Here is a 25,078-nt window from a genome sequence, read left to right as displayed (position 1 = left end):
ACATACTCCCCCATTTTTTCATCAGTATTTCCTCCCCCACATGTACTCTTGTTCATTTTCCTTATTTCCCATAGAATCCTCAAAATGAAAGCGCATTCTTCCTCCTCATCCTTCGTCATTCTCGTCCCTTTTTTATTCATTTCTTTACACCCCATTTCAGCAATGTCCATATCGTCCTTCCCCTCCATCACGTTCAGCATCTCATCAACCAAGGCCTTAATTTTCTTGACTAACTGCGTGAGTAAATTGAAATAATGTATTTATATATGTTCTCCTTGTATACTATATATTCATCCTTATTAAGATGAAGTAATATAGTCCAGTGTAACAGAGTGTTCTTATTCTATATATGTAGTTTGTACTATGCTATTATACCTCCCCTGGACCTTTATTTTGCCCATTATATTTCTTCTTCAACCATTCTTCCTTTAACGGACCGAACTCTATGTCTTCAGCCATTTCTTTTAACACATTATTCAATAATATCGTTAATTGCCATATAGAAATAATACATTATTAAGTACTACATGTATGCACAACGTACGTTCTTCCACATCCACACTACCGCTTTTCGACAAATTCCTTCCAGTAGATGTGTGGAATTTTTCATTTTTCATTTTTTTTTTCACTACTTTTTTTTCTTTTTTCACTTTATTTTTTTTTCCTTTTATTTCTTTTTTTGTTCTTTTTCATTTTTTCTTTGTTCATCTTTACAAAACCTTATGCATTTATTGCTTCCTGTTATGCATCACATTATTCCTATTTTTTATTCTGTTCTATACAACTTTTACACTTAAGCTGAACACCAATGTCCTTTTTCCGCCGTGGGAGGCAATGTTCTTTTATATGCGTTTGTTTCAAATTAGTGTACGTTGTTCTTCACCAGAAGGATAATGTTAACCAAAAAAAAGAGAAGAAAGTTGTTAAAAACAAATTATTGTCAGAGAGAAAAGAAATATATTACTCACCGTAGAATTCATTAAATACGCAGTTTTTCTAAGGAAAAGAAGGTTGTTATTAGAACATTGCAAATAAATAAATTGTGAAGAAATAGAAATTTGCTCACGGAACTATAGGGCATAAGTATCACCCTAATGGAATTTTCACCCAATATAAAATTGCCCAATTCAGCATATTCACTACAGAATGTGTTCTTCTGTGTTTTCCAAGTTCATATTCCCTTCAACAAGTTAAAAATACAGAAAAGCGGAAAATGATGGAACATTCCATTTTATTATCCTGAAATACGTAATTATATCTCCTGTATGAAATATATTTACCCGGTAGGAACAAATCCCAATATCAATGCCCCCCTCAACCCTCCCTTTTCCCATTTAACTTTCCATTGTGCATTATGAAATGGACTGTAAATAACATAAGTGAAACATATGGGAACTATCAGCAAACTAAGTTAAGGCATAAATTATTCCTAATTGAAATTCCCCAAAACAAACTGCGAACACAAGAATTCGCTCATAATAAAATTATTATGAGAAGATGGGAACAGAGTTCAAGATTTGATGCATTTGGGTTTCAGGGTTCAGGGTTTAGGGTTCAGGGTTTAGGGTATAGGATTTAGGTTTTAGGGTTTACGGTATAGGATTTAGGTTTTAGGTTTTAGGGATTAGGGTTCAGGGTTTAGGGTTCACGGTTTAGGGTTCAGGGTTCACGGTTTAGGGTTTAGGGTTTAAGATTTATGGTTTAGGGTTTAAGATTTATGGTTTAGGGTACTAGCGTTTAGGCTTTAGGGTTCTGGGTTTAGAGTTCGGGGTTCATGGTTTAGGGTTCAGGGTTTAGGGTTCAAGATTTAGGTTTCACGGTTTAGGTTTTAGGGTTCAAGATTTAGGGTTTAGGGTTTACTGTTTAGCGTTTAGGGTTCACGGTTTAGGGTTTAGTGTTTGGGGTTCACGGTTTAAGGTTTAGGGTTGACGGTTTAGGTTTTACGGTTTAGGGTTCACGGTTTAGGGTTCACCTTTTAGGGTTCACGGTTTAGAGTTCACCTTTTAGGGTTCACGGTTTAGGGTTCACCTTTTAGGGTTCACGGTTTAAGGTTTAGGGTTCACGGTTTAAGGTTTAGGGTTCACGGTTTAAGGTTTGGGGTTCACTGTTTAAGGTTTGGGGTTCACTGTTTAAGGTTTGGGGTTCACGGTTTAAGGTTTGGGGTTCACGGTTTAAGGTTTGGGGTTCACGGTTTAGGATTTAGGGTTCACGGTTTAGGGTTTAGGGTTCATGGTTTAGGGTTCACCTTTTAGGGTTCACGGTTTAAGGTTTAGGGTTCACGTTTTAGGGTTCATGGTTTAGGGTTCACCTTTTAGGGTTCACGGTTTAAGGTTTAGGGTTCACGGTTTAAGGTTAAGATTAGTTAGGATAAATTCTTGATGAAAAGATTCCAAATGAGGACGTTAATTCACGTGCCACTTACTGGATCGAATACTGGTTCCTGGACCTGGATCACATTACAAGACATTAGCATTATTGAGTATGTTCTTCAAGTCACAATTTAGGAACCACCGATTGTGGTTTCTTCTTATCTGCGAGATGAAGATGTAGGGAAAAAGGTGTACTGTTGGATGATCGTATGTGCTCATAAGAGCGTGTGGGTTCGTGTATGTTGTGTTAGGGGCGTGCCGAATATATCAGCTTTTAGGGGAAACGGAAAGAGGGGACTCTGCAATGGCGATTATTCATGAAGGGCGCACCATTCCTGTGAGATTCCTGTGGAAGGAGGAAAGCCTTTCTTGGGTTATAATCTCGGAGTTGCAGACCAAGACCTCGTTAATTTCCTGCGGGGGAAGAAGGGTGTGTCGTATAATGGGGGAGGTTCATATGTGAGTGCACGAATAAGTACTGCTCGATCGCGCATACCAGTGGAATATCAGCATGCATATCTGTAGGGATATCCCGCGCGTTTGTGACTCTGCGTGACTGCGTCTTAAACTTCGCTCACCTTATTCGCGGAGGGGATACTAATGACGGATGTGAAGAGGGTCTGGAAGAAGAGGCGAATATGTTTCCTCATAGTGCCATCCCTCGTCAAAACATTAATTACAAGCACCCCATTTTCCTTCAAAAGACGCTTAACACTACGCACATTTCCTTCATCCAAAAATTGTACATGCGGACAAGTGACATACAACTTACAGCCATCCATTTCGACGTAGGAGTTTTGCGTATTGTTAATGTCGACAAAGATGGCATGGTAAAATTGAGACTCAGAATGATTCTTTACAAAATCATGCGCGTCCTTAATAATATAATTTGTCTTGTGCTTTTTATTTTCCTCCATCTGCTCATCATGGAAAAGGTGATAAAATGATTTTACCGTTTCGTCAATTTCGACAACATCCAGGTGCAAATTGAAATCTGCAAAAATGGACTTGAGTATATTTGAGAAGACATTGGTGCCTCCCCCCAAAATGCAAATGTTGAAAAAATTATCATCCTCCTTGTGGTTATCATTTATCACGAAGAACAGACTGCAGCAGAAGCTTATGTGGTATTGGCTGGCCGATTCGATGTACTCGAAGTGGGGATTGTCGTCAAGCTTGTCCACCCCTTTGTCATTTTTTTTTTTTTTTTTTTTCTTTTCCTTTTCCTGAGTATATACTAGCTCGGACTGCACTGTCAATGGGTCGTATGAAAATATCATTTGCCTTTTGTAAATTTTTCTTTTCTCAAAATAGGAGCGTCTTTCCTGTTTGTTTTTTAGGATGGTTCGAAGGGCTTCTTCCACGTTGTGCTGTTCCTTCCCCCGTTCGTTTCCATCTTGGTTTGTCCCCTCTCTGCCGCTCCCTTCCCCGTTGTTCTTTTTCTTACTCTTTCCACCTTCGAAGCCCCTGTCGTGCGCCCCGTCTGAGTTAAAATTTTCTGCGAGAAACTCCTCCGTTACGAGGACGTCCCTTATGATGATGCCGGACGCGTGCTGTGACTTCCTGTGCGCAATGACTCTGCAGTTCTTTACGCTCTCGTTTAACACCATGATGGGGAAGTTGTCCGAATTGGGAAGGGCCACTTCGTTCAAAATGTTTGTCAGCTCATTTTTGATGGACTCCAGTAGGACGTTAACTGAGTACTCGCTGTGCAGTTGGTTGTTCCCGTGCGGGTATATTTTCTGTTCCTCCACTTTTGCCGCACTGGTATCCCCTTTTCGACTTTGCTCCATCTGACTGTACCCGTTATGGTGCACATTCGGGGGGCTTTCTCGTTTGTCATTCTGAAAAAGGTCCACCTCGCTTACTCCGCCCTGCTGGCAGGAGGTAGCCAAGAAGTTCGACCTCATCACCAGGAGGAGCCTCCTCGTCCGGGCCTTGGAAGCCAGTTCCTCATTCCCCTCCGCAGTGCAGTAAAGCGAGTGAAACTCATAACCAAGCGGGACAACAACAACAACCGTGTTGTAAGTAGCGCGCTCCGTGTACGAGTCGTAAACAACCACGTTGTAGTCACACCTGTTCAGCTTTGTATTGTAAATGTCTAGGACTCTTCTCTTCCCTTTTTTAAAAATGTGAAGATTCAAATTTGCCCTCGTGTCGTTAATTTGATTGGGTAATTTCCACAACGAAATGACATTTCTGGTACCCATTTCTGGGTTAACAAAATATGCCTGGAATTTGTTGCCCCCCTTAGGTGTTCGATAGAAGGCGAATACGAAAGGGTGGTACTTAAACTCGCTTGTGTTTTGTTTTAAAAAAAAGGGGAAGACCTCCAAGATGATGTCCTCGTGGTATACGTTTCGAATAACCTCCTTAATTATATAATACTGGGCAAGAGTGATAACAATGAATAGATCCCCCTTGTTCAAGTGCTTAAAGACAAGGGAGAAGTAACTCTTGGCATTCCTTTTGCAAATTTCCTCCTCATTTTGTTCGCATGATATATATGCATCTAAAAAAGCTTTATCAAAAAAGATTTTGTAATCCACTTTTTTTTTCTGTGACTCTTCTTCCAATTTGTATAGGACCTTATCAAACTGATCACCGTTGCTAATGTCTACATTTAGGAACTCCATTTTGTCCCCGAATTTCTTTTTCATTTTTTGGATCACTACATCTGAGTAGTCCAAATTTACAATGTTACGGAACCCGTCTTGGAAGAGTTCGTAGCTCAGGTGGGAGTTCCCGCACCCCAAGTTTATGAGCAGGCAGTTCTTGTTAACCGGTTGGTCATCCGGTTCGTTATTGGGTTGACTGTTCGGTTGGTCATTCGGTTCGTTACTGGGTTGCCCATCCCGTTGACTGGCTCTTTCCCCAGAGAAATAACCCAGCCTCCTTCGTATGCACCGATAAACGATGTGCCGCACATCCCCGTAGTTCCCATACCACTCGAAATTCTTCTTGTCGAAAAATTGAAAAAAGCTATTCCAGTAGGCTCTATCTCGAAAGTCCGAGAACCCAGCTGGCAGGACCTCCATTCGGTTGTCTCCCATTAGGTAAGCGTTTCGAAGTCCCTATCAAAGTTGCCGCTCTGAACGTACCCACAGGGGTATGCTCTAATTGGGATCCTTTTTTTACCCAATTAGGTAAACCCCTTTCTTGGACGGAGGAACAAAAAATAGGACGTGCAACTCGCGAGGGAACTTTTCACAAAAAAAAAAAAAAAAAGGAAATAAAATGGAACAGTGGAAAGGCGAATGATTAGGGGGAACCCATCCTTAAGGTTGCTTTTTTGTATCCCTCTACGCTAATTTTAAAAGAGTGCGGCAGGTCACATAATGTATAGGCCTAAGCACATGCGAAGAAAGCAAGCATCCACATATACAGTGTTCTCCCCCTTCTGAGATAGAAAATGTAACACTGAATGGCTCAGTCAATGGTTGTTTTACTCCTCGGATGATGGTCCGTCTTGCCTATTCCCCTCAGGAAGTCGATAATTTGTTTCTTCCCCCTCTTACGCCCTACTTTGTCACCAAACGGGTATGTACAACTTGGGTTCGGTTGCCTAGGTAGCAAGACGAAAAGTTGTTCCCGCATTTGTAGAATAACGCAAGAGAAATAGGCAAAACAAAAATTATACGAACGATACGCATGCACCGAAACATTTAGCGGTTCATACGTTAAAGAGTGTCCTTCATCTGGCAGCATTTACCCGTTGAAAGTTATCGCCCCAAATGTATTGCATAGGAGCGCAGCCTAGTTGTTTCCCTTCTTTTTATTCATCTTGACTGGGCTTTCGGTACCACGCCAAGTATAAAATGGTGTAGGGCACAGTTAAGCGCCATGCGGGTGGTGCGAAGCGTGTATATTGGCTATACATACGCGACAAAGGAGAAACACTTTTTTTTTTTTTTTTTTTTTTTTTTTCGCCGTTGGTGAGTTGCTTATTGTTACATTTCGTCATAAGGGGATGGCCTCTTTTCTGCTTCGTTCTCATTGCTTACCCCATTTTTGATGCTCCCTTTTTGCCGGAGCTTTCGCGAAAAAATGGATTGCAAAGCCACATCTACTAGGAACCCCTGCGACATCTCTTTCCTGCGCTTCAAGAAGTTGTAGCTATTTTTTTCTGAGTATGTGTTTGCCCCATTTTTGAGGAAAAAAGAAAATCACTCCTCTGCTAGCAGGCCAGCACATAGGTGGGTCCCGCGTTGTAGCAGTTCATTCAATCGAAACGAGATAGCCACAATTGCGACTTCCGTTTGGAGAGCTTCCTCTCCCCGTGTATTAGCACCCGCACCCCATTTTGAGGAGCGCTTCGTGGGAGTATCCCTCGGCCTCGCGGGAATGTAAAGGTATAACAGTCACCACATTGCTTCATTTGCAGTACACACGTTTGGAGGATCTCTAGCAGGTTGCCCCCCGTTTAGCGTACTGACAGTACAGTGGCACCCCCTTGGCGCCATTTCGCCCCTCTGACATGATGCCAAGATGGTAGCCCCGCTGCGAATACTAAGGAAGGGGTGGAACGAAAAGTTGCTGCTCCAGCGAACCATATTCACGCAGGTGTTCAGGCGTGGCAACGTCATCGGAAGTGGGACCCTCCCGTGGCAGTTCACCAAGAGGAACATAAATATCTCGAGGAGATGGTTGAACCAAGACCCCTACACTGTGCTGGGATTATCCCGTAACGCCACGACGAATGAAATTAAGAAGCAGTTTCGCTTGCTGGCCAAGAAGTATCACCCAGATATTAATCCCTCCCCAGATGCAAAGCAAAAAATGGCCTCCATAACGGCAGCATATGAACTTTTGTCCGATCCGAAGAAGAAGGAATTTTACGACAAAACAGGAATGACGGATGATATGAATTACGATGGACATGGGGCTTCCGGATCAGCCTCTAATTTTGAGGGAGCCTTTTCCGGGTTTGGAGATGCCTCCTTCATGTTCACTGATTTTGCCGAGATGTTCAGCAACATGGCTGGTTCTAAGACGACTTCCACCAGGGGAGAAGATATACAAACGGAGATTACTCTAAAATTTATGGAGGCAATAAAAGGGTGCGAAAAAAACATCCGTTTGAATGTAAAGGTGTCCTGTAATAATTGTAACGGATCGGGAAAAAAACCAGGAACCAATTTAACCATTTGTAAAGTATGTAACGGGTCGGGGATCCAAAGAATTGAGAGGGGGCCAATCATCATTGGAGTCCCCTGTAGAAACTGCTCAGGCAATGGACAAATTATTAACAACCCTTGTAAGCAATGCTCTGGAAGCGGAGTGAAATTTCAAACTAAGAATATTACCCTAGATATTCCACCGGGAATTAAGAAGGGAATGCAAATGAGAATACCAAACCAGGGACACTCAGGTTATAGAGGTGGGAAGAATGGGCACCTGTTTGTTACTATAAATATCGAACCGCATAAGATCTTCAAATGGGTCGATGATAATATACATGTGGAGGTCCCTCTAACCATGAAGCAGTGTCTACTAGGGGGGGTGATTAAGGTTCCCACGCTTAATGGAGATATGGATCTCCTCATTAGACCCAAAACATATCCAAACTCGGAGAGAGTACTTAAAGGAAAAGGTCCTTGCAAAGTGGACTCGCATACGAACGGTGACTTGATAGTAAAATTTAGTCTGAAAATCCCAGACAGGTTGACCCCCAGGCAGGTCGAGTTGATTGAGGAGTTCAACCGAATTGAGCTCAACCAGGGAAGAGACGACACGGCGGAGAAGTCCAACCTGGGTAACAGCGGTAGTGGTGGTGGCATGAATGGTGGCAACAGTGGCAGTAGGGACAGTGCAAGCACCTCCCGTGAAGCAGGATCTGCCAAGGGAGCGGAGAATCACGTTCCGGAACCCCCACCCATTTCACCAAAAAAAAAGAACAACGTCAACAACTGGGAGGGAAAAAACGACTCCAACGTACCTATCCCGCCGCCCCCTCCGAAATCGACAAGGCAAGGTGGGGAAGCCCACCGTGGAGAAGCACACAGAGAGATGAACAAAGACACACGATTGCACAACAATATTAATACGACCCACTCCAATGGGGAAGACTCTGCAAGGAATATCGGCAACTTCGACCAGTCCACCATGTCCAGTACCAATGTGAACACGAACAAGATAGGTAACTCATCCTATAAGATGGACGACACAGCGAATAAGGGCAACTCCCCCGGTGCAGGTGTCCCCCCCGATAACACAATCAACGGTAGTAACCAGTCGGCCGATTCGTACCAGCCAGGCGGGACGGATGACAGAGGGGGGAATTCCTCCTCCACTTTTTCCTATGCCAAGAAATGGATATCAGACAAGTTGAGGCCCAAAACGTAGGCTTCACCTTTGCTTCCTTTGGGCAGTTGCCCTCTCCCCATTTTTGTTTTTAACCCCTCCAACCCAATCGAATGTGGCACCAATTGTGCTCATTCCCGGCGCGCACACGTACATGTAACGTGCACCTGCGTTTATATGTGTATGTATATGTGTTACTTACGCGTGTGCCCATTCTTATTGCTTTTAAAAAACACCCATGTGAAGTAACAAACGATGAAATAGTTTTCCTTTTAAAAGGGGATCCTCCCAATGGGACGCCTTCGGCGGTTGGAGGAGAAACACGTCCACACCTATGGAAAGCACTCACGAAAATGCTTTCCCAGGTGAAAATTAATCAGTCACATGATAACATATACTATGGTGGAAAAAAATAAAGCATTAACGAATTTACGAACGAATATGTTTGTAAAAGTACCCCAAATTTGGCAGTCAAATTGAGGGGGAAAAGACCCCGGTGTAGTATTCCCCCCCAGGGCGTACACCCTCCAACGGGCGGAAGACGTTCCTTCGGATTATGTGCTCAATATACAGTTTGTACAGTGATGACACAAAAACGAAGACGCCACAGAATGATACACAAACTAAGTAATCAAAGTAGGACTCGGGGTTCCTATAGCCGCTGTGCAAAACGGACAACATGAAGCCGTTAAAATCTATCGTAATGAATTTCCTTCCCTCCTTAACTTTACGAACAACTTTATCAGCCGCATAATCTGAATCCACAGTGCTGGTTAAATCCTCAATCCGTTTCGTGACAAAAGGTTTTTTTAAATTCTCCTGTGCGTACCCCGGAGTTTGAATGGATGGGAGAAACGCGTTCGAAAAATGTATATTATAGTGTTTTAATTCCTGGTCTAAAATATATGTATAAGTCCACAGACATGTTTTGCTCATTAAATAATAGGAATAGCCATAAACGGGATAAAGTGCTCCCTCAGAATTAACGAACAAAATAAATCCTTTTCTTTTTTGCTTCATATTCTTAACCACCCTTGATATAACATCAATGTGGCCGTAAATATTTGTATTTACTGTGTATAGCAAATCGTACATTTGAAGTTTACTATTTTCTTCGGTACAGATGTAAGCGGCGTTGCAGATGAGGACATCCACATCGTTTAGGGGTTGCCCCCTCTCTTGCTGAGAGTGAGGGGGATTATTCCTCCTTTGGACACTCCCCATTGATTGGTTTCCCCATTGGTCCTTTTCCTTATCTATACTATTATTAGTTTGGACATTTTGGAAGGCCTCATTGATGGATTCCTTCATGCCGATGTCGCATTTAACTATATTTATTTGGAGGGGATCCTTGTGGGCATTTTGTTTACTAACTTCCTGCAGTAGGACTTCCTTTGCTGTGCGCAGCTTGGCCGTGTTCCTCGACATGATGGTTAGGGTGTTCGGCTTTTCCCGAACGATTCGCTTGGCCAGCGACAAGCCCAGGCCTTCGGACCCACCTGAAGAAGGGGGAAGAAGACATTGGAGGGGGAAGTGAACACGTGCCACGCGAGGTGGCCCTACTGAACATACCCATCACACGTACAACACAATCATGCCACCATCCGCGAAAACTTACCCACTATACATACGTGCTTCCCGGCGAACGCCCAACTGACGCCACTCGACCCGTTACCCCCACGGTACCTAAACTTAAAGGCCAAATAAATGAGTCCCAAAAAGGTCAGGTAGAATATCACTGCGATATTCAAGTACCTGTCTAACGGAACGTAGTAGTTCACCACCCGCAAAATTAGCAGCAGTTCGAAGTATATGTACTTCTTCACGTAATCGAGCATGTTGGGAAGAGTGGGAGGTGCGAAAACAGTTGCAAGGTGGAACCACAATTCCGGGCCTATTCGGCTCACTCTTCTTTTCCGTGAAAATAGGAACGTCTGTTTGGGAGTCTGATGCGTGGCACTGACAGACCTGCGCTTTGGTATTTGCACGGGTTGGGGAATTTCTCCTCCTTCTTTCCCCGCTCTGTTGTCGCTTTTCCTTCGTATTATCTCCGATTTTCCCCCCTTTTTATTCAAACCACTCCTTTTGCATGCGGGTTAGTTTTCCCTCGGGGGTCAACAAATATTTTTTATTCTCTCACCCGTTCCACTTCCTCGTGCATAATTTTGGCCACTTGGCAAATTCAATATGTCATCAATTAATGCAGGCGCGTTTTTCTCCTGGCCTACATTAAGAACATAAGGTTGGCTACACACAGTGCAGTATTGTTTTTTCCCCCATGCTACTTGCAGCGGACTTCTTCGAACCGTTCTTTGGAGGGTCCGCAACAGGGAGTACCTCAACACACATGCCTGCTAACAATGCATGCATGAACGTACGCTGATATGGGGAAATGGATAAGGGGTTGATGTTTTTCCCCTTTTGCTTCGCCAACAAAATCGCGCACCCTTAAAAATAATGCTAATCGACGAGGGTTGCCGCGCTTGGGCCGACGCTGTTCAATTATATAGTCGTTCCTTCCATCTTGCGGAACGCTAGACGTATCCTTAGCACACAGATGATGTTCTACCTTGTGCTCCCCATGCAGGGCAATCCATCCCACCCACTTCCTCACAGGGTAAGCCACTCCTCAAGTAGCACCGTCGGTTTGCTTTTGCCAAATGGCGACCATTCCTGGCTGTTGAGTATGCCTGTCCCACGGTAGTTTGGTACATCAGAAACTCAATCAAAGTGAACTGCATCATCAGTTTGAGTTAAAGGAAAAAAAAAAAAAATTCAAATTGGGAAGATAGCGAAGAAGAGAAAAATAGTGAGAATAAAACAAAAAATTGTTAAGGAAAAGGTACCCTCTCTTTTACATTTTATTATTATTACTTATTTTTTCTCCTTTTTACCCGACTAAATCATACACATGGGGTGAACATTCAGTGTAAATGTACACGGTCATGCCGAGGAAGGTGGCGAAAAAAAAAGCGAATTGTATGCGTTGGCGAAAGTTTAACACAAAGAAGGGGCTGATGAAAAAAAGGAAGGACGTGCGTTCATGCACGAAGACAGAGTGCCTGCCCATGGAGCAGCTCTGCGTGTAGTTTACAGCTATCTAGGGGAAAGGCCTCCCTCAACGGGTCGCACTTTGGCTTCCACGTCCGGAACACGTTCAGCACTTCCTCACTGCTTCTCCGTCAAACTGCGGATGGACCGGATCAGATACTTGCAGTTGTCGACGAGCAGCTTATTCATCGGGACGATATCGACGATGGTGTACTTCTTTTTCAGCTCGTCCATGTGGGACGTCATGTAGGCCTTGATGCGGAAAAAAAACTCATTCAGTTTGGCCTTTTCAATCAAGTCGAAGTTTTCGATATTTTCCTGCGTCACGTACTCCTGCCTGAGGGCCATAAATTCGTTGGCGGACAGACCATTCATGATAGTACGCGCACACCCAGCAAATGCAGTAGCCCTCAAGGAATCCGTATTATCTGTAATTTTAAGGTTTATGAAGTAGCTATATATGGGGGTGTTATTTTTGTTGCACTTGGAACAGTACATAGACTGCTCCATCATTTGAGACGAATTAACGTCTTCCTCTTCTTCCTCCACGACATTTGAAACCATTTTTTTATTGCAATCTGGACAAGCCGAATACACAGGGATGGAGTTATAAATATGGTCGATAAAACCGAAGGTTGTGAAAATAATTCCTTTCCCTGATAAAGCATCTTCATTAGCTAAATTGACGTCCTTTTTAATTTCTTCAATGGTTTTCTGTAACTCCATGTGGAATATCCCTGCGCCTACATTAACGGTGCTGTAAAGGTTCTGTTTGTTATTTATCCACCATGTGTTTAGCATGTGGGCTCTTTCAATGTCTGGTTTTACATCAATCTTCGTTTTGGGGTGTGACTCCAATTTTATTCCTTGCCATTCTCCAACTTTTAAATTCTTAAAGCATATTATGCTATTATCCCTTAGGTACACTTCTTCCGTGTTTAGGGCGTGATCTCCCCACAGAGTTACATTAATAGTTTCCTTGCTATCGTCTATCAGAACAATGTCCCTCTTTTCTTTATATTGCCCTGTTTTCTTAATTAATATTTGCGTACTTTCTTGGTAGCTGAAAACCACTCCTATTACATCTACTAGCGAACCTATTTTCATATTTTTTACCGCGTCTATAGTTGTAAATTTATAAATAAATTTAGGGATGTTGTCATTTTCTTCCAACACTTCTATAATGGAATTTTCGTCCAGCGTAATTTCATAGTCATGTTTTACTGTGGTGAATTTTTTGTTCGCTGCTTTGATATAGCCTTTACTTATTTTGTAGATTTTCCCCAATTGGAGGTAGTCATACCATTTGTCTACTGCCTTTCCGAAGAAGTTTACTTTTATCTCTCCATCTTCATCACACAACTCGATGCTAAATACCTTCCCCTCTTTGTTGCCTGAGTAGTATTTTCTCACCACGTCCTTGAACTGAACTCTTGCCTTTATTATCCACTTGGATGAATACTGGGACAGCTTATTTATATGCATTAAAATGCCGTCATTAATTTTTATTACTGGATTGTTGCCTTGCTGGTAGGGGCCACCCTTCCTGTTATTCCTACTGGAGCTATTTTCCTTCAGCATGCTTTTGTTGTCACTTTTCCTGTCCAACGGGTATTCCTCCATATCGTTTAGTGTTTCCTTCGTCTCCTGCAGACTCCCCATACTTTCGTTCCTCGCCTTTTTATTTGGTTCTGATGCTACACGGTTTGCACTCCCGCTATAATCACTGCTTCCTGTTCCTATGCCGGGTGGGCCGTAATTGCTCACCCCCTTGTGATTGTAACCTCCTCCACTGATTGCCCCCTCAGGAGGAACATACCTACCCTGTATCGCATCATCGCTCCTATTAATTTTCGCCACCTCTCCATTGTAATGCGGGCCATTTCTCCCCCCATCGGTCATTTTCGTGCCCACTTCATTTGGCTTTCCCCCTCTTCCGTAATAGGCTTCATCCTCCACACTTCTTGAATTATTACCTTCTTCTGCATCCCTTGGGGGGTAGTAGTAGTGACGCGCCCCGCTTGAGTTCTTGCTCATGTTGCTGCCTCCCCTGCCATTTTGGTAATAGCTCCTCTCTTCGGGGGGGCCTCTCTCTGGGTTATTCCCTGTGTGGGCATACCGGCCCTTATACTCCCCGGGGGTGGCTCCTCCCGATCCAATTGGTCTTGACCCAATTGATCCCTCCCCCATTTCCCCCTCGTACATATACCCGTTCGGATTGCTCGTGCGCGCCTTGGGTTCACTTCTACTAATGCTTTCCCCCAAAGGGGGTTCTTCTCTGTACACGCTGGAGCCCATGGGAGTGCCGACTCCGAGGTCGTAGCTGCTGCCGCTTCGGGCATGGTTCAGCTCTCCTGCAATGTTATGCGTCATGCTCTTACCGTTACTGTAGTGATTGTTTGCATATGCACCATTTGGACCATTTGCACTGTTTGCACTGTTTGCACTGCTTGGATCATACACAGTGGTGTTGTTTCGCTTGTTGTAGGGCTGGGTCGCCCCCTGCGGAGTGGGGTACATTTGGTGAGAGGTAGATGTCACCTCGTGAGGGTTCCTTTCCAATTCGTTTGCACCGTAAGGGAGATAGTCCCGACTGGTGGAAATCTCCCCCTGCGAAAACTTGTCTGTGCTGGGGGGATCACTCAACCTTTCGGGGAATTGCTTCCCCCTTCCATTATCTTCTGCCATTCTACCGTGGTGGTAAATCTGCGGGGTGTCCCTTCCAACGGGCGGTTCCCTATAGGGTGACCTCTCCACGTAAGGGGGTTTATCCCCGTAGGGCTGTCTCTCCCCATATGCAGCACTGCCATTCTTGGCCATCGGTTCCCTGATCAAACTTTCCCCCGACACTCTTTGACACCTGTCATAGTCAGGTCGGGTGTCCCCTTCCTGGCGATCCCTCAATTTGGAATAGCTGTCTCCCGGAATGACATTACTACTGTATTCTGCTGCTGCAGCTGTTGTTGTTGTTGCTGCTGCACTCCCTCCACGGGGGTAGTAATTACACTCCCTCGTTTTGCCCTCATTTCCGTATTCACTTGAATAGCGGGAAATCATGCTGCTCGTTCTGGCTTGCCCTTCTCCATTGTATTCGCTGGCAGGTCTAGATCCCCCATCCTTAGAGGGGTTCTCACCTTTTGTATTCATTAGGAGGTAGGAGATACTCTGCAGTTGGTACCTCCTAAACAGGTCCTCAATGTCAAAATAGTCTACACTCATAAGCACTCTAATTTTTTTTGTTAATATGAAAAGTTTCCCATAGTAATTTGTGATGGAAAAATTTTCTATAAGTATTAATTTTTTTACATAGGAGATGGGTGTAGTGGGCATGGTTGCTTCATCCACCCCCACGTGTACAATGGCATAGTACTGCGGTGGGATGGTTCCATCTATTACTTTTAAGAAAATCTGATTGGCCCCTGCATTCATTTGACTGAAACATAATAACGTCACCTGTTTGTTCAACAAGGCTAACATTTCCTCTGATTTGGTTTCTGTAAAAAATTTGTAGATAAAGTCCGGCGTCGCCTTGGACAGAATTTCTTCGTTCCTATTCATTTTGGCTCACACTGCTGTATGTATATATATGTGTGTGTGGATGGGTGGTGTTTCGATTGTCCAATTTGTTGAGCAGTGGTGATTCTGGCGCCGACGGGGTGGACTCCAGCTCTACACTTCCCCACCAGGGTGTGCACTCATCCCACGGGGCATTCCTCGGACATCGGCGCCGTTCGTAGAAGCGCATACTACAGCACTTGCCCAACCACACACATGTAAATAAATGCACACACAACTATCGCGCGATTTAAATGAATGTACACAACGTATTTAAGAAATGTACACTTGAGAGGGATCAAGAGGGGGAAAGAATCCACAAAAGCTTCCACCTAGTGTTGTTCAACCATCTCCTTTTATCGCGTGAAAAGGGGAAAAAAGGCGTGGAACATAAATGTCTTATTCCCCTTTCGCGTACCCCACTTGGTTTCCCTTTTCTTCAAGCAACGGCATTTGGGGGGGTGTACATACATGTGCAGTTATGAGTGGGCGTGCCACTGCCCAAGTGGGTGATTTTAAACCAGCTCGCACACTTTCACGCGTACACTCAAACGCACATACATACTTCAATCCATGCATACGCACGAACCATTAAAGTGACCTTAAAAGAGAAACAAAAAAAAAAGGAGGCGGCGGCAGCATACATTACTCTCCATAAATGAGGATATTCCTTCGAAAATAAATTCGCAGCAGAAAAAAAAAAATGGCTTTCTCCTGGCTGGGCGGGGTTCCGTTTTCTTACTGCTTTTTTTCTTTACCCCATTTGGAGTTTCTGAACGTGGCCTTTGCCTTTTCTCGACTGAGTCGCTATTCAGGTAGTAACTTTTTTTTTTTTTTTTTTTTTTTTTTTAAAAAACATATGAGAAAAACCTCTCCACCTCCTGTGTATGCTCATTCCTCATGATACACATATACATATGTACGTGAAAGGAATGACGGGGAAAAGTGTGTCGCCTTTTTTAGGAGAACAGAGAGGAAGGTGCTTTTCATATACTTGCCATTTTGCCAATTTTTCCTCTTTAAATTTGTTACCTACTATAACCGGTTTTTCTTAATAGAAAATATTTTCCTTAGGAGTGGGAACTAACTGAGGGATAGGCACACCAACTGGGGTAGACTGGCGTTCACTCTTTGCAACCGCGGATGGGCTTTCATGCAGAGTCGGTCAAGAGGGGAGTGAAGCTGGATGGGAGCGGCATTGCAGATACACTTCGCTTTGCTGCCCTTCGCTTGGACAAGTATCGTGTTGCCCTCCACCCAAGAGTTCGTTGAGAAAGACCCCCGGTGCGCGAACTCTAAGTAGGTATGGTATCCCCCGAGGGATCCGCCAACAGGGTGCGCGCAACAAAAAACGCAGGTCACCAATTAGAGGAGCAAATGAACACGTCGTGAGGTGGATGCTCAAGCTCAATGACACCTCGACAAGAATTTCCTCTCCGTGTTTACAAATAATTTGGAGTGGTCTCCGCTAAAGTGGGATCTTCCCCCATTTGGTGGTAATCCCTCCTCAGGGCGATCCCACCGAAGGCTCGCGGTGGTAGAGATTTATAATGCCGCCCAGCCGCACCCTCCTCCTGCTTCTTTTAAGCTTGCTTACTCGTGTCAGCACTATACATTGGCAAGAAAATTTTGTGAAGGTACTCCAACTGGATTACACGAATGGAAAGGACCTTACCCCCCTCGGGTGGTTCGACCAACAAGATGGTTAACACGAATACGTATGTACCTTTTCCCATTCGTCCAATCTCCTCCTCCACCCCTTTCAGTATCCAAGCTTCATTTGCGCTCAGCAGAAATTCGCACAGTGCACTAAACCCACAAGCCGACTGTGTCTCCACCTGAACAAGCCATCCCAAAACAAATTCGAACTGATAAGAAAAAAGTTAGAAGGCATAGGAGTGTTCCCAAAGGACATCGAAGAAACTTTCGTCAAGGGCACAGGAAAAGGCGGGCAGAAGGTTAACAAAACGAATAACTGCGTCATGATAAGATATGACAGCGGGAAGGGGGAGAAAATAGTAATCAAGTGCCACAAGTACAGGTTAGGAGGACGAACGGGGAAAAGAAAAATGCGTGAAAAATGAACAAAAGCAACTTTGATAATTTTCCTTTGGAATTGTGAGACAGGCTGCGCTGCATCTCCCGTCTTAGCCATTTATTCCCAACTCTTTTTACGCCTCCGTTGTTTATCACGAATATGTATGTGTATGCGTGTGTATATATATATACATTTACGTGTTTTTTTTTTTTTTTTTTTTTTTTTTTTTCCTGTTCATAATTTTTTTTTGGCTACCTCCACCGGCACGCAGGTGTTTACAAAAGAACAGAATATACGCACGGGAGTTGCTGTACGATAAAATTACGTCCATCAGGGACAACCTGGAGGATGCTATTATTCACGAAATTGAAGTAAGTCTTACCACACACGTTCTTCCCTTTTGCCCGAGCATTTAAGATGGTCGCAGTTGTGTGAATTGTCTGCATGTCCGGTGAATGTTTTACGTTTGTTCACCCCCTCTTATATAATGGCATGGCAAGCCAAGCACATAATTTTTTTCTTTTTTTTCAAAAACCACACCCGCAGAAGGAAAAGCGAAGAGTATTAAAACCGACGGATAGGGAAAAGAGGGAGTCAATAAATTATAAGAAACGCAGATCGGAGGTGAAAAGCAATCGGCAAAAGAGTTTTCGCTATGAGGATGACATTGGTTGAAATTTCTTCAACCACGTGTCATTTATTTTTTTGGTCCTTTCGCCCAAGCGCGTGTATAACTCGTTGAAATGGTGTTTCCTCCCTCTGACAGCGTTTGCATGAGGTGAATTTTATCTCCCAATTCTGTCCCTTCAATGAACATACACTTCTTCGTGGCTTTATTTTTACCCTTTTCGAAATTTACGTTGGGACTATTTGACCCACCAGTCGATCTTCACCCCCACCCACTGGTGGTGTTATGATGCCGTTTCGAATGATCAAATGGGGCAAGACAAAAAAGCGAATCGCAAAAGGTGTTAGCCACGTGTCTGTTGTATAGGGACATATTCACATCTTCACTCAGAGTTCCGCGTCATGCGTTTAGCCCCCCTCCGCAAGGTATGCACTTACGGCCTCTATTTTGCGGCAGACACAATATGATTTTCACTTCATGAGGAGGTGGTTTTTTTCCCCTCATGCGGCAACAAAAAATAAAGCAGTTCAAAGATGGGTCATGCTTTCACAAAAAGGTACATCCACACAAGTACGTTTTGTAAATCACGTCGCGTTTTTCATCACGTTAAGTTTTTTTGCCACAAGGGATCAAATGAAAAAGGGAAAAAATTACGCTTTTTTTTTTTTTTTTTTTTTTTTTTTTTCCTTTTGTGCAATGTCGCTCAGGAAAATTTATAAATTCCTCTTTACGCGCGAGTACAATTGCAGATATGGGTCAAAAGTCCCTTCGAGCGAATTACGGCGAAATGTCCTTTTTAATTTTTCGTTTTTACTCCATGCATGCGAATAATACACTCACAAAAATGGATAACAGTTTTGTGCATGAAAAAATTAAAATAAAAAAATGCGACGCAGCGTAGGCGGCAGAAGAGCCTATGCCACGGAAAAAAAGCGCACAGCAATACTGGCGGGGAAAGAAAATATTTCCTCACCTTCCGCGCGGTCGACGAAAGTATACCAACGCGCATTTACGTAATGCGCATAACCATTTTGCCGTAGAAGTACGCTTTGCTTTATGTTTCACGTTGGAGCGGTGATTTGGCCCTCCCCCGAAGGAAGAAAAGAAGAACAGCACTGTGGAGTCATTAAATATATATATATATATATTTTTTTTTCTTCCTTTTTTTATAATTCCGGCGAAGTTGGGCCATTCCTATTTTTTTTTTTTTCCTTTTTAAATCGCCTTTTTCGTATTCCGTGCTACTTTTATCCTGTAGGATGGCACGATCTGGTACTCGCCCCTTTGAAAAGTATTTTTCTTTTTTAAATCGCCTTTAAACTGGGGCGTCCACTCATATATCATTGCATGACTTTGCTTTCTGTTGGCGCAGTTTCATCCCCTCCCCGCTGCATTTGCTTCGCTTCCCCACCTGCTGTTGCATCCCCGTCTCCTGGGAAGAAAAAAACTGCTTTACAATATAATGATTAAAAAATTGTTTATACGTATTTAATATCGCTCCGTTTTCAAAGAATATATTTTTTTTTAACAAAAAGCGGAGCGAAGCATTTTCGTCACCGAATCGAATTGTTAACTTTGGGAAGGCGCATCCCACATGGTGGTGCGAGGAAATACTTGTACTTTTGTGAAGACGCACTGAGGGGCAGTTTTTTTTGCACAATTAGCGCGGCTGAGTTTGTGTGAAATGTCATCATCTTCGTGTGGGAGCATATATGCATGTGAAAAGCGGTGCACTCAGAGGGGTCGCGCCGTTTGTATGTCACTACTGCGCAGATCGTATTCTATCGCGCGTCCCCTGGCACCCCTGTATGCATATCTTCGCGAAGAAGACAAGTGTGAAGGGCAACCAAAATATAGCTTAACAGGGAAAGCAACTTGGACGCGGAAAAAATTGCCTGTCAGGATAGAAACATTTAGTCCACCGGACGGCATAGCGCACAGGAATATTTTACCCAGTGAAGTGAACGCGAAGAAGTTCAGGCGAGGGAACCCAAACAAACACCATCGCACATGCGCAAAAGTATGCACGCAGGAGTTAATACACCTCTGCTAACAAAACCAGTACTATACAAAAAGCGACCATTTCCCTTTCTCACCACACCCATCTTACTACCATACCATCCTATCTATTTCCTTTCCGAAGAGCCAAAATGGAGGACGCTCACCCCAAAGTAGTCTACATGGAGGACAATCGGACAGGGAATAAACTAACGGATATAAAAAACATTTACAATATGAAAAAGGAGGACGTAATTGTGCAGGAATACATCAACAAGAGTAGCAACTCTACCATCAACATGTACCATAAGGACCAAGTGAATATTTACATTGAGAATAGTGACTTGAATAAAAAAATATACAACTGTTACACATGCAATATACAGATATACAACTACTCGTTCTTTCGGTACCACTTTAAATCCGAGTGGCATAAGTACAATTTGAAGAGGAAGCTTCTAAATTTGAATGCCGTCAATGAAGTGACCTTTAACGAGAAGGTGCACAGCTTGACCAAAGGGGGAGGAAGTCCCGTCAGCGGCAACGACCCTCTTAGTGGAGGAGACCCCGCTAGCAGCAACCACTGCGCACATAAGAAGCAGAGCAATGGGAAGAAAAAAAAGGAAAAAAAAGGTAACGCAGAACTGTGTAGCGGCAAAAAGGCGAACAACGGAGGCAGCTATACGAGCAACAATTGCGAAGGGCAAAAAGTTAAATACGCAACGAAGGAAGATGTTTTAATGACCAAAAATGTAAAATATGACAATCCCTTGGTGTGCTTCTTCGATAACAGAATTTTTAATTCAGTAGAAGAAAATATAAAACACATGAATGATAATTATACTTTTTACATCCCTGATTTGAAGTACGTTACCAATTTGAAGAAGATTCTTCTGACCATAGGGAAGAAAATTTACGAAGAGAACATCTGCATCTACTGTTTTCGCCATTCCAAGTGCGTCAAATCATTACAGTCCCATATGATCTGCAAGAGTCACACCAAACTGCATGCAGACTTTTTTATTTTCATTCAAAAATATTACGATTTCTCAAAGTCGTACGTTGATCTGTTAAATAGGTACATTACTAATAAGGAGGACAAGGAGTTGCTTCTGTGCCTGCTGCACAAGAAGAGGAACAACCAAATAGAGTCCAAATGTCACCGCAGCGCGGAGAAAAGCGGGGAAGAGGATCCCTCAACGGGTTCTGATCAGACCGCGCGGGAAGCTAAAGCCCAACTCGATAACGAATACAAAAGCGAAAGCGACAATAACAGCGATGACTACAAAGTGAAGGAGGAAGAACTGAGCAAAAACATCAACCATGAAACTATATATGAAGCCCTGGAACAGTTTGGATACACAAAACCTGAGCTAAATGAGTACAACAATTTAGTGCTTCCAGATGGGTCGGAAGCTATCAATAGAAAAATTGCCTACATTTTTAAGCAGAAATTGCCGCTTGAAAATAGAGCCACGTCTAAATGTGAGAAGCTTGATGTTTTGAAAAAAAAAGAGAGCAACCAGGACTACAGCAGATACAAGTCCTATATCGACGTCATGAAAAAATACAACTTGGATTTGAATGTGAAGACGAACGGCTTGAACAAGTTTTACAAGAGTGACTCCATCTTCTTTTTATGATTCTGCGTGGGCCCGCGAGTGATCATCGGGGGACGTGCACAATTGGGGACAGACTTTTTTTTGTGCGTTGCTGTGTGCACAACAATGTGCATGCATGTTTGGCCCCACCCCGTTCACTTACCCATCTGTGAAACGTATGCACATGCATATATGTTTACATTTATATTTATTTAACCCACCGTGTGCACCGCAGTTTATACCCCTCTTGTTTTGAATAAAGTCTTTATCTTCACATGCCATTCTCAGCATGTGCAAGTATTTTGAAAAACAACAAAAAAAAGCAAACTGTAAAGATGCAAATTTCACGCCAGTTTTTGCGCAAAACTGCCGTTCAATTTTGCGAACTGTGTTACGTTTTTAGATAGCTGGAAAAAAAAAAAAAAATGTAACTTTTTACCTGAACAAGCTAGCCATATGGGAAAAAAAAAAAATGGTAGCATAACAACGCCAAAAAAAGCAGTGACACCATTTTAACAAAATGCGTGTATGGCATCTACCATGTCTCCACCTCCCCAAGCCGGGGCGGACACTTCCAAGGCCTCTACAAAACGTTAGCCCACATCAAAAGCCTATGTACCACCTTCGCGTTAGCCGTCGCGAAGTAATCCTCCCGTGTAACCCATTTATTTTTATTGTGGTAAATGGCTTTCCCGTACTTTCTGCAGCCTAGGTAAGCGGCTATGTTAGACATGCATTCATTTTTTATGTGCACTTTTGTATTTTCACTGTAATTTTTAAGCCGCAAGATATTGACCAACTCTTTATGTAACCGTTCGCGCATGTTGACACAATCTGATACACCGCCAATCAAAACAATGTTGTTCAGCAATTGTTTTCGCAAATCCATTGGACAGGAACATACACACTCGAAAATTAGCTGACTTAATGGCACTACGTTTTGCTTGTAGTAATATCCAGGTAAGTGCGCTAAAAAGTCAGGCTGAAAATAAATTTCATGGCTTAATATTTCAGCCTTGGGGTCTATGTAAATATTACTGTATGGAATTCTATAAGGCTTCAACAAGCCATTACAATCGCTGTTCATTTTTATGCTCCGGTCAATGTCTAGACTTATGTAACTTTTTAACTCTTTATAATTTTGCACAAGAGTGTAGTCAACATGGTTATCCTTTACTTTAACAAAATTGGAAATGTATTTAGTTATTAGGTGTCCTCCTATTTCGCAGCTCTTCGCGCTGTCAAGGAAAACCCCGTGATTTTCCGCGACGGGGGATACTCTGCTTCCTCTTTCGCCTAAGTCTACAACGAGGGCTTCGCGGATGGGAGGGAGGTGAAACGAAAAAGGAATCAAGTTGGGCAGTTGACAATCCTATGTGCTAATGTCAATTGAATTAGGTGTCATCAAATCGAAGCACCCCTAACAGCAGAGAAGCCGCAATTCAACTTTCCCCCTTTTTGCGAACCTGTTTTCAGTCCGTAGTAGTAGGACGCCGCGAGAGAGTTGTAAATAAAGGATATCGATGCGAATTGGTGAGTCTTGAATGCCCAGTTGAGCATGTTAGTTATGAACAACTTTTCCACTTTTTCTGGAATGGCGACGAGCAAGTTGTAGTCGTCTGTTCTTATATTTAGTCTCTGTTTTTGTAGGACGAAAGGGGTAAAAATTGTGCTGGCGAAGCGATTGGGGGGAATCCCCACAGAGGGAACACATACATATGTGTGTGTTCATGTGTTCCCGTGGGAAGCTCCCTCTTTTCCGTTACCTTCACCAGGAAGTTGTACACTTGGAACAAATCTGTGAAGTCGTTCGAGCTCAAGGGATGCCGAGGGTCAGAAAACGTCATCTTCACATTTAGCAGTTCGTCGCCTGGACAAGGGGTTCAATTTCGGGGGAACGTGTGCAGAGGTGTCGAAGAGGGAATACAAATGGTTAGGTCTATATGTAGGCGCATGTCCATTCGTTTATTGAAGACCGATCAATCTTTTTCTTTTTTTTCTCTTATTTTTTTTTTTCAACTGGACGTAGTAGTTATTTCATTGGGGGTGTAACCTTCCTCGCCTTCCAGTTTGGCTGCTTGATATTTAGCTCGAGTGTATTCTTCGACTGCCTCGAGTCCGAACTGTGTGATGGAACGGGCCCATTGCGTGCATGCGTGAAAATGTACACTCGTGATAAGCCGAATGTGCATTCCCACATATCCTATCTGGAGGATCAATCATCGGATGGCTGCCTCTCTCCCTACTTTCACCTCCCTCGAATTGGAAAAAACTCTCCTGCAAAAAGAAGAAGAAAATAATAATAATAAAATATATATGTGTTTGTATATCCGTGCACACACACAGGGCGCTTGACCAAATCATACTCTACATATAAACAAGGGATTTGCAGAGTTGGCATTTCCTCCGTAACGACTCCCATTTTGATGGTCCTACGGGATGAACAAACAGGTGTGGGTAAGTAGGCGAGTGGAGACATTTTTAAGGGACGAACGGGTGAGATATGGTTTAAGTACTGGGACCACACAAATGGGGTAAATATTATGGTGCCGTTTTTTTTGTTGTCTACCCTTTTCGGCGTTTACAGATCCGCCGCAGCCTACTGATGTTTTTGTTTTTCCCTGCGCGCTTACCAAGACCCCGGGTCCAAAATCACGACGGGTATGTTTTCCTCCGTCGCCCCCTCATCCTCTCCACCATCCATTTTTATATCTGTTATGAAATGCGAAAAAAAACATTATTTTGAAGACACCACAAGGGAAATTCATAATGCATGAACAATGAAAAGGAGACCTGAGTTTTATTTTTCAGACAAGTCATTTTAGCAGTGGGGCCAAATTTAGGCTGCGCTCCCTCGACTGTAACAGGCGGCCCTCATTATGTTCGTACTTATGAATGGAAGAAGGGAACTATTGCAACGTCGTGCTTACGTAGCATGAGCCGGTGGAGCGACACTGGATGTCACATTTTTCGCCCCCCTTTGTGTATTAAAAAAAATGTTTGAAACTTCGCTTCACACGATTTGTACTTCATGGGCCCATGTTTAACGAGAGGATAAGATTTTTTTTTTTTCCCTTGTTTTGAGGTCCATACCAAAATACGTCGCTGTGGCTACGAAATAGTCTTGCGGAGCACGCAGACGGGGGGGGGACAAAACACAACGGCCGCAAAAGAAAGGGGATCTTCAACACGTGCAAAGATATGACCACAATCGCATACCGCTAACAACTGCGGCGATCGCAAAAACCGTTTTAAAAATGAAAAAATGTTAGTTGTTCCTTCAGGTAAGCATGATGAGAAGAAGGGAGTAGGCTTGTTTTGCCTTCATTTTTTGTCTTTTTTTTTTTTCTTCTCTTCTACCTCTTCTGCCATTTAAAAGCAGCGCGTGGTGATTTAAAAAAAAAAAAAAAAAAAGAGGCATAGCTATGGACGCATAATACAAATGTGTACTTACGGGCCCACACCTAAATATGACTTAGGAATTGCTACAAAAATAACTACACATAAATTGACAAAAAAAAAAAAAAAGAGTAAA

The 25,078-nt window shown here is 43.2% G+C and overlaps 7 protein-coding genes across 7 annotated transcripts; 3 read left to right on the top strand and 4 right to left on the bottom strand.

Moving 5' to 3' along the window:
• Positions 1–2,456: 2,456 nt before the first annotated feature.
• On the bottom strand, positions 2,457–5,422 carry PCOAH_00005480 (S-adenosyl-L-methionine-dependent methyltransferase; the record flags this gene model as incomplete). The annotated part of the gene is made up of 3 exons (XM_020057359.1): positions 2,457–2,531; positions 2,700–2,783; positions 2,948–5,422. The coding sequence occupies 3 exons, from the start codon at positions 5,420–5,422 to the stop codon at positions 2,457–2,459; spliced, it is 2,634 nt and encodes an 877-aa protein (XP_019912836.1).
• Positions 5,423–6,857: 1,435 nt separating this feature from the next.
• Positions 6,858–8,714, top strand: PCOAH_00005470 (DNAJ protein; the record flags this gene model as incomplete). Its single annotated transcript, XM_020057358.1, has 1 exon — positions 6,858–8,714. One exon carries the CDS (start codon positions 6,858–6,860, stop codon positions 8,712–8,714), a length of 1,857 nt encoding a protein of 618 aa, XP_019912987.1.
• Positions 8,715–9,143: 429 nt separating this feature from the next.
• Positions 9,144–10,510, bottom strand: PCOAH_00005460 (NAD(P)-binding protein/reductase; the record flags this gene model as incomplete). The annotated part of the gene is made up of 2 exons (XM_020057357.1): positions 9,144–10,171; positions 10,291–10,510. The coding sequence occupies 2 exons, from the start codon at positions 10,508–10,510 to the stop codon at positions 9,144–9,146; spliced, it is 1,248 nt and encodes a 415-aa protein (XP_019912796.1).
• Positions 10,511–11,840: 1,330 nt separating this feature from the next.
• PCOAH_00005450 (Replication factor a related protein) lies at positions 11,841–15,281 on the bottom strand (the record flags this gene model as incomplete). Its single annotated transcript, XM_020057356.1, has 1 exon — positions 11,841–15,281. The coding sequence occupies one exon, from the start codon at positions 15,279–15,281 to the stop codon at positions 11,841–11,843; it is 3,441 nt and encodes a 1,146-aa protein (XP_019912934.1).
• A 1,547-nt stretch (positions 15,282–16,828) lies between these two features.
• PCOAH_00005440 (Polypeptide chain release factor 2) lies at positions 16,829–17,991 on the top strand (the record flags this gene model as incomplete). The annotated part of the gene is made up of 4 exons (XM_020057355.1): positions 16,829–16,915; positions 17,045–17,319; positions 17,588–17,687; positions 17,863–17,991. The coding sequence occupies 4 exons, from the start codon at positions 16,829–16,831 to the stop codon at positions 17,989–17,991; spliced, it is 591 nt and encodes a 196-aa protein (XP_019912962.1).
• A 2,103-nt stretch (positions 17,992–20,094) lies between these two features.
• On the top strand, positions 20,095–21,585 carry PCOAH_00005430 (Uncharacterized protein; the record flags this gene model as incomplete). Its single annotated transcript, XM_020057354.1, has 1 exon — positions 20,095–21,585. One exon carries the CDS (start codon positions 20,095–20,097, stop codon positions 21,583–21,585), a length of 1,491 nt encoding a protein of 496 aa, XP_019912874.1.
• Positions 21,586–22,129: 544 nt separating this feature from the next.
• Positions 22,130–24,578, bottom strand: PCOAH_00005420 (Uncharacterized protein; the record flags this gene model as incomplete). The annotated part of the gene is made up of 8 exons (XM_020057353.1): positions 22,130–22,857; positions 23,010–23,181; positions 23,310–23,413; positions 23,597–23,666; positions 23,790–23,820; positions 23,910–23,975; positions 24,177–24,255; positions 24,433–24,578. Coding segments are annotated over 7 exons (1,242 nt in total), but the record flags the coding sequence as incomplete, so codon positions are not given.
• Between the last annotated feature and the right edge of the window lie 500 nt (positions 24,579–25,078).

The sequence above is a fragment of the Plasmodium coatneyi genome, chromosome 3 (genome assembly GCF_001680005.1).
Source record: "Plasmodium coatneyi strain Hackeri chromosome 3, complete sequence".
In the NCBI taxonomy this organism is placed as follows: domain Eukaryota; phylum Apicomplexa; class Aconoidasida; order Haemosporida; family Plasmodiidae; genus Plasmodium; species Plasmodium coatneyi.
This window is presented reverse-complemented; position numbering and strand designations above follow the sequence as displayed.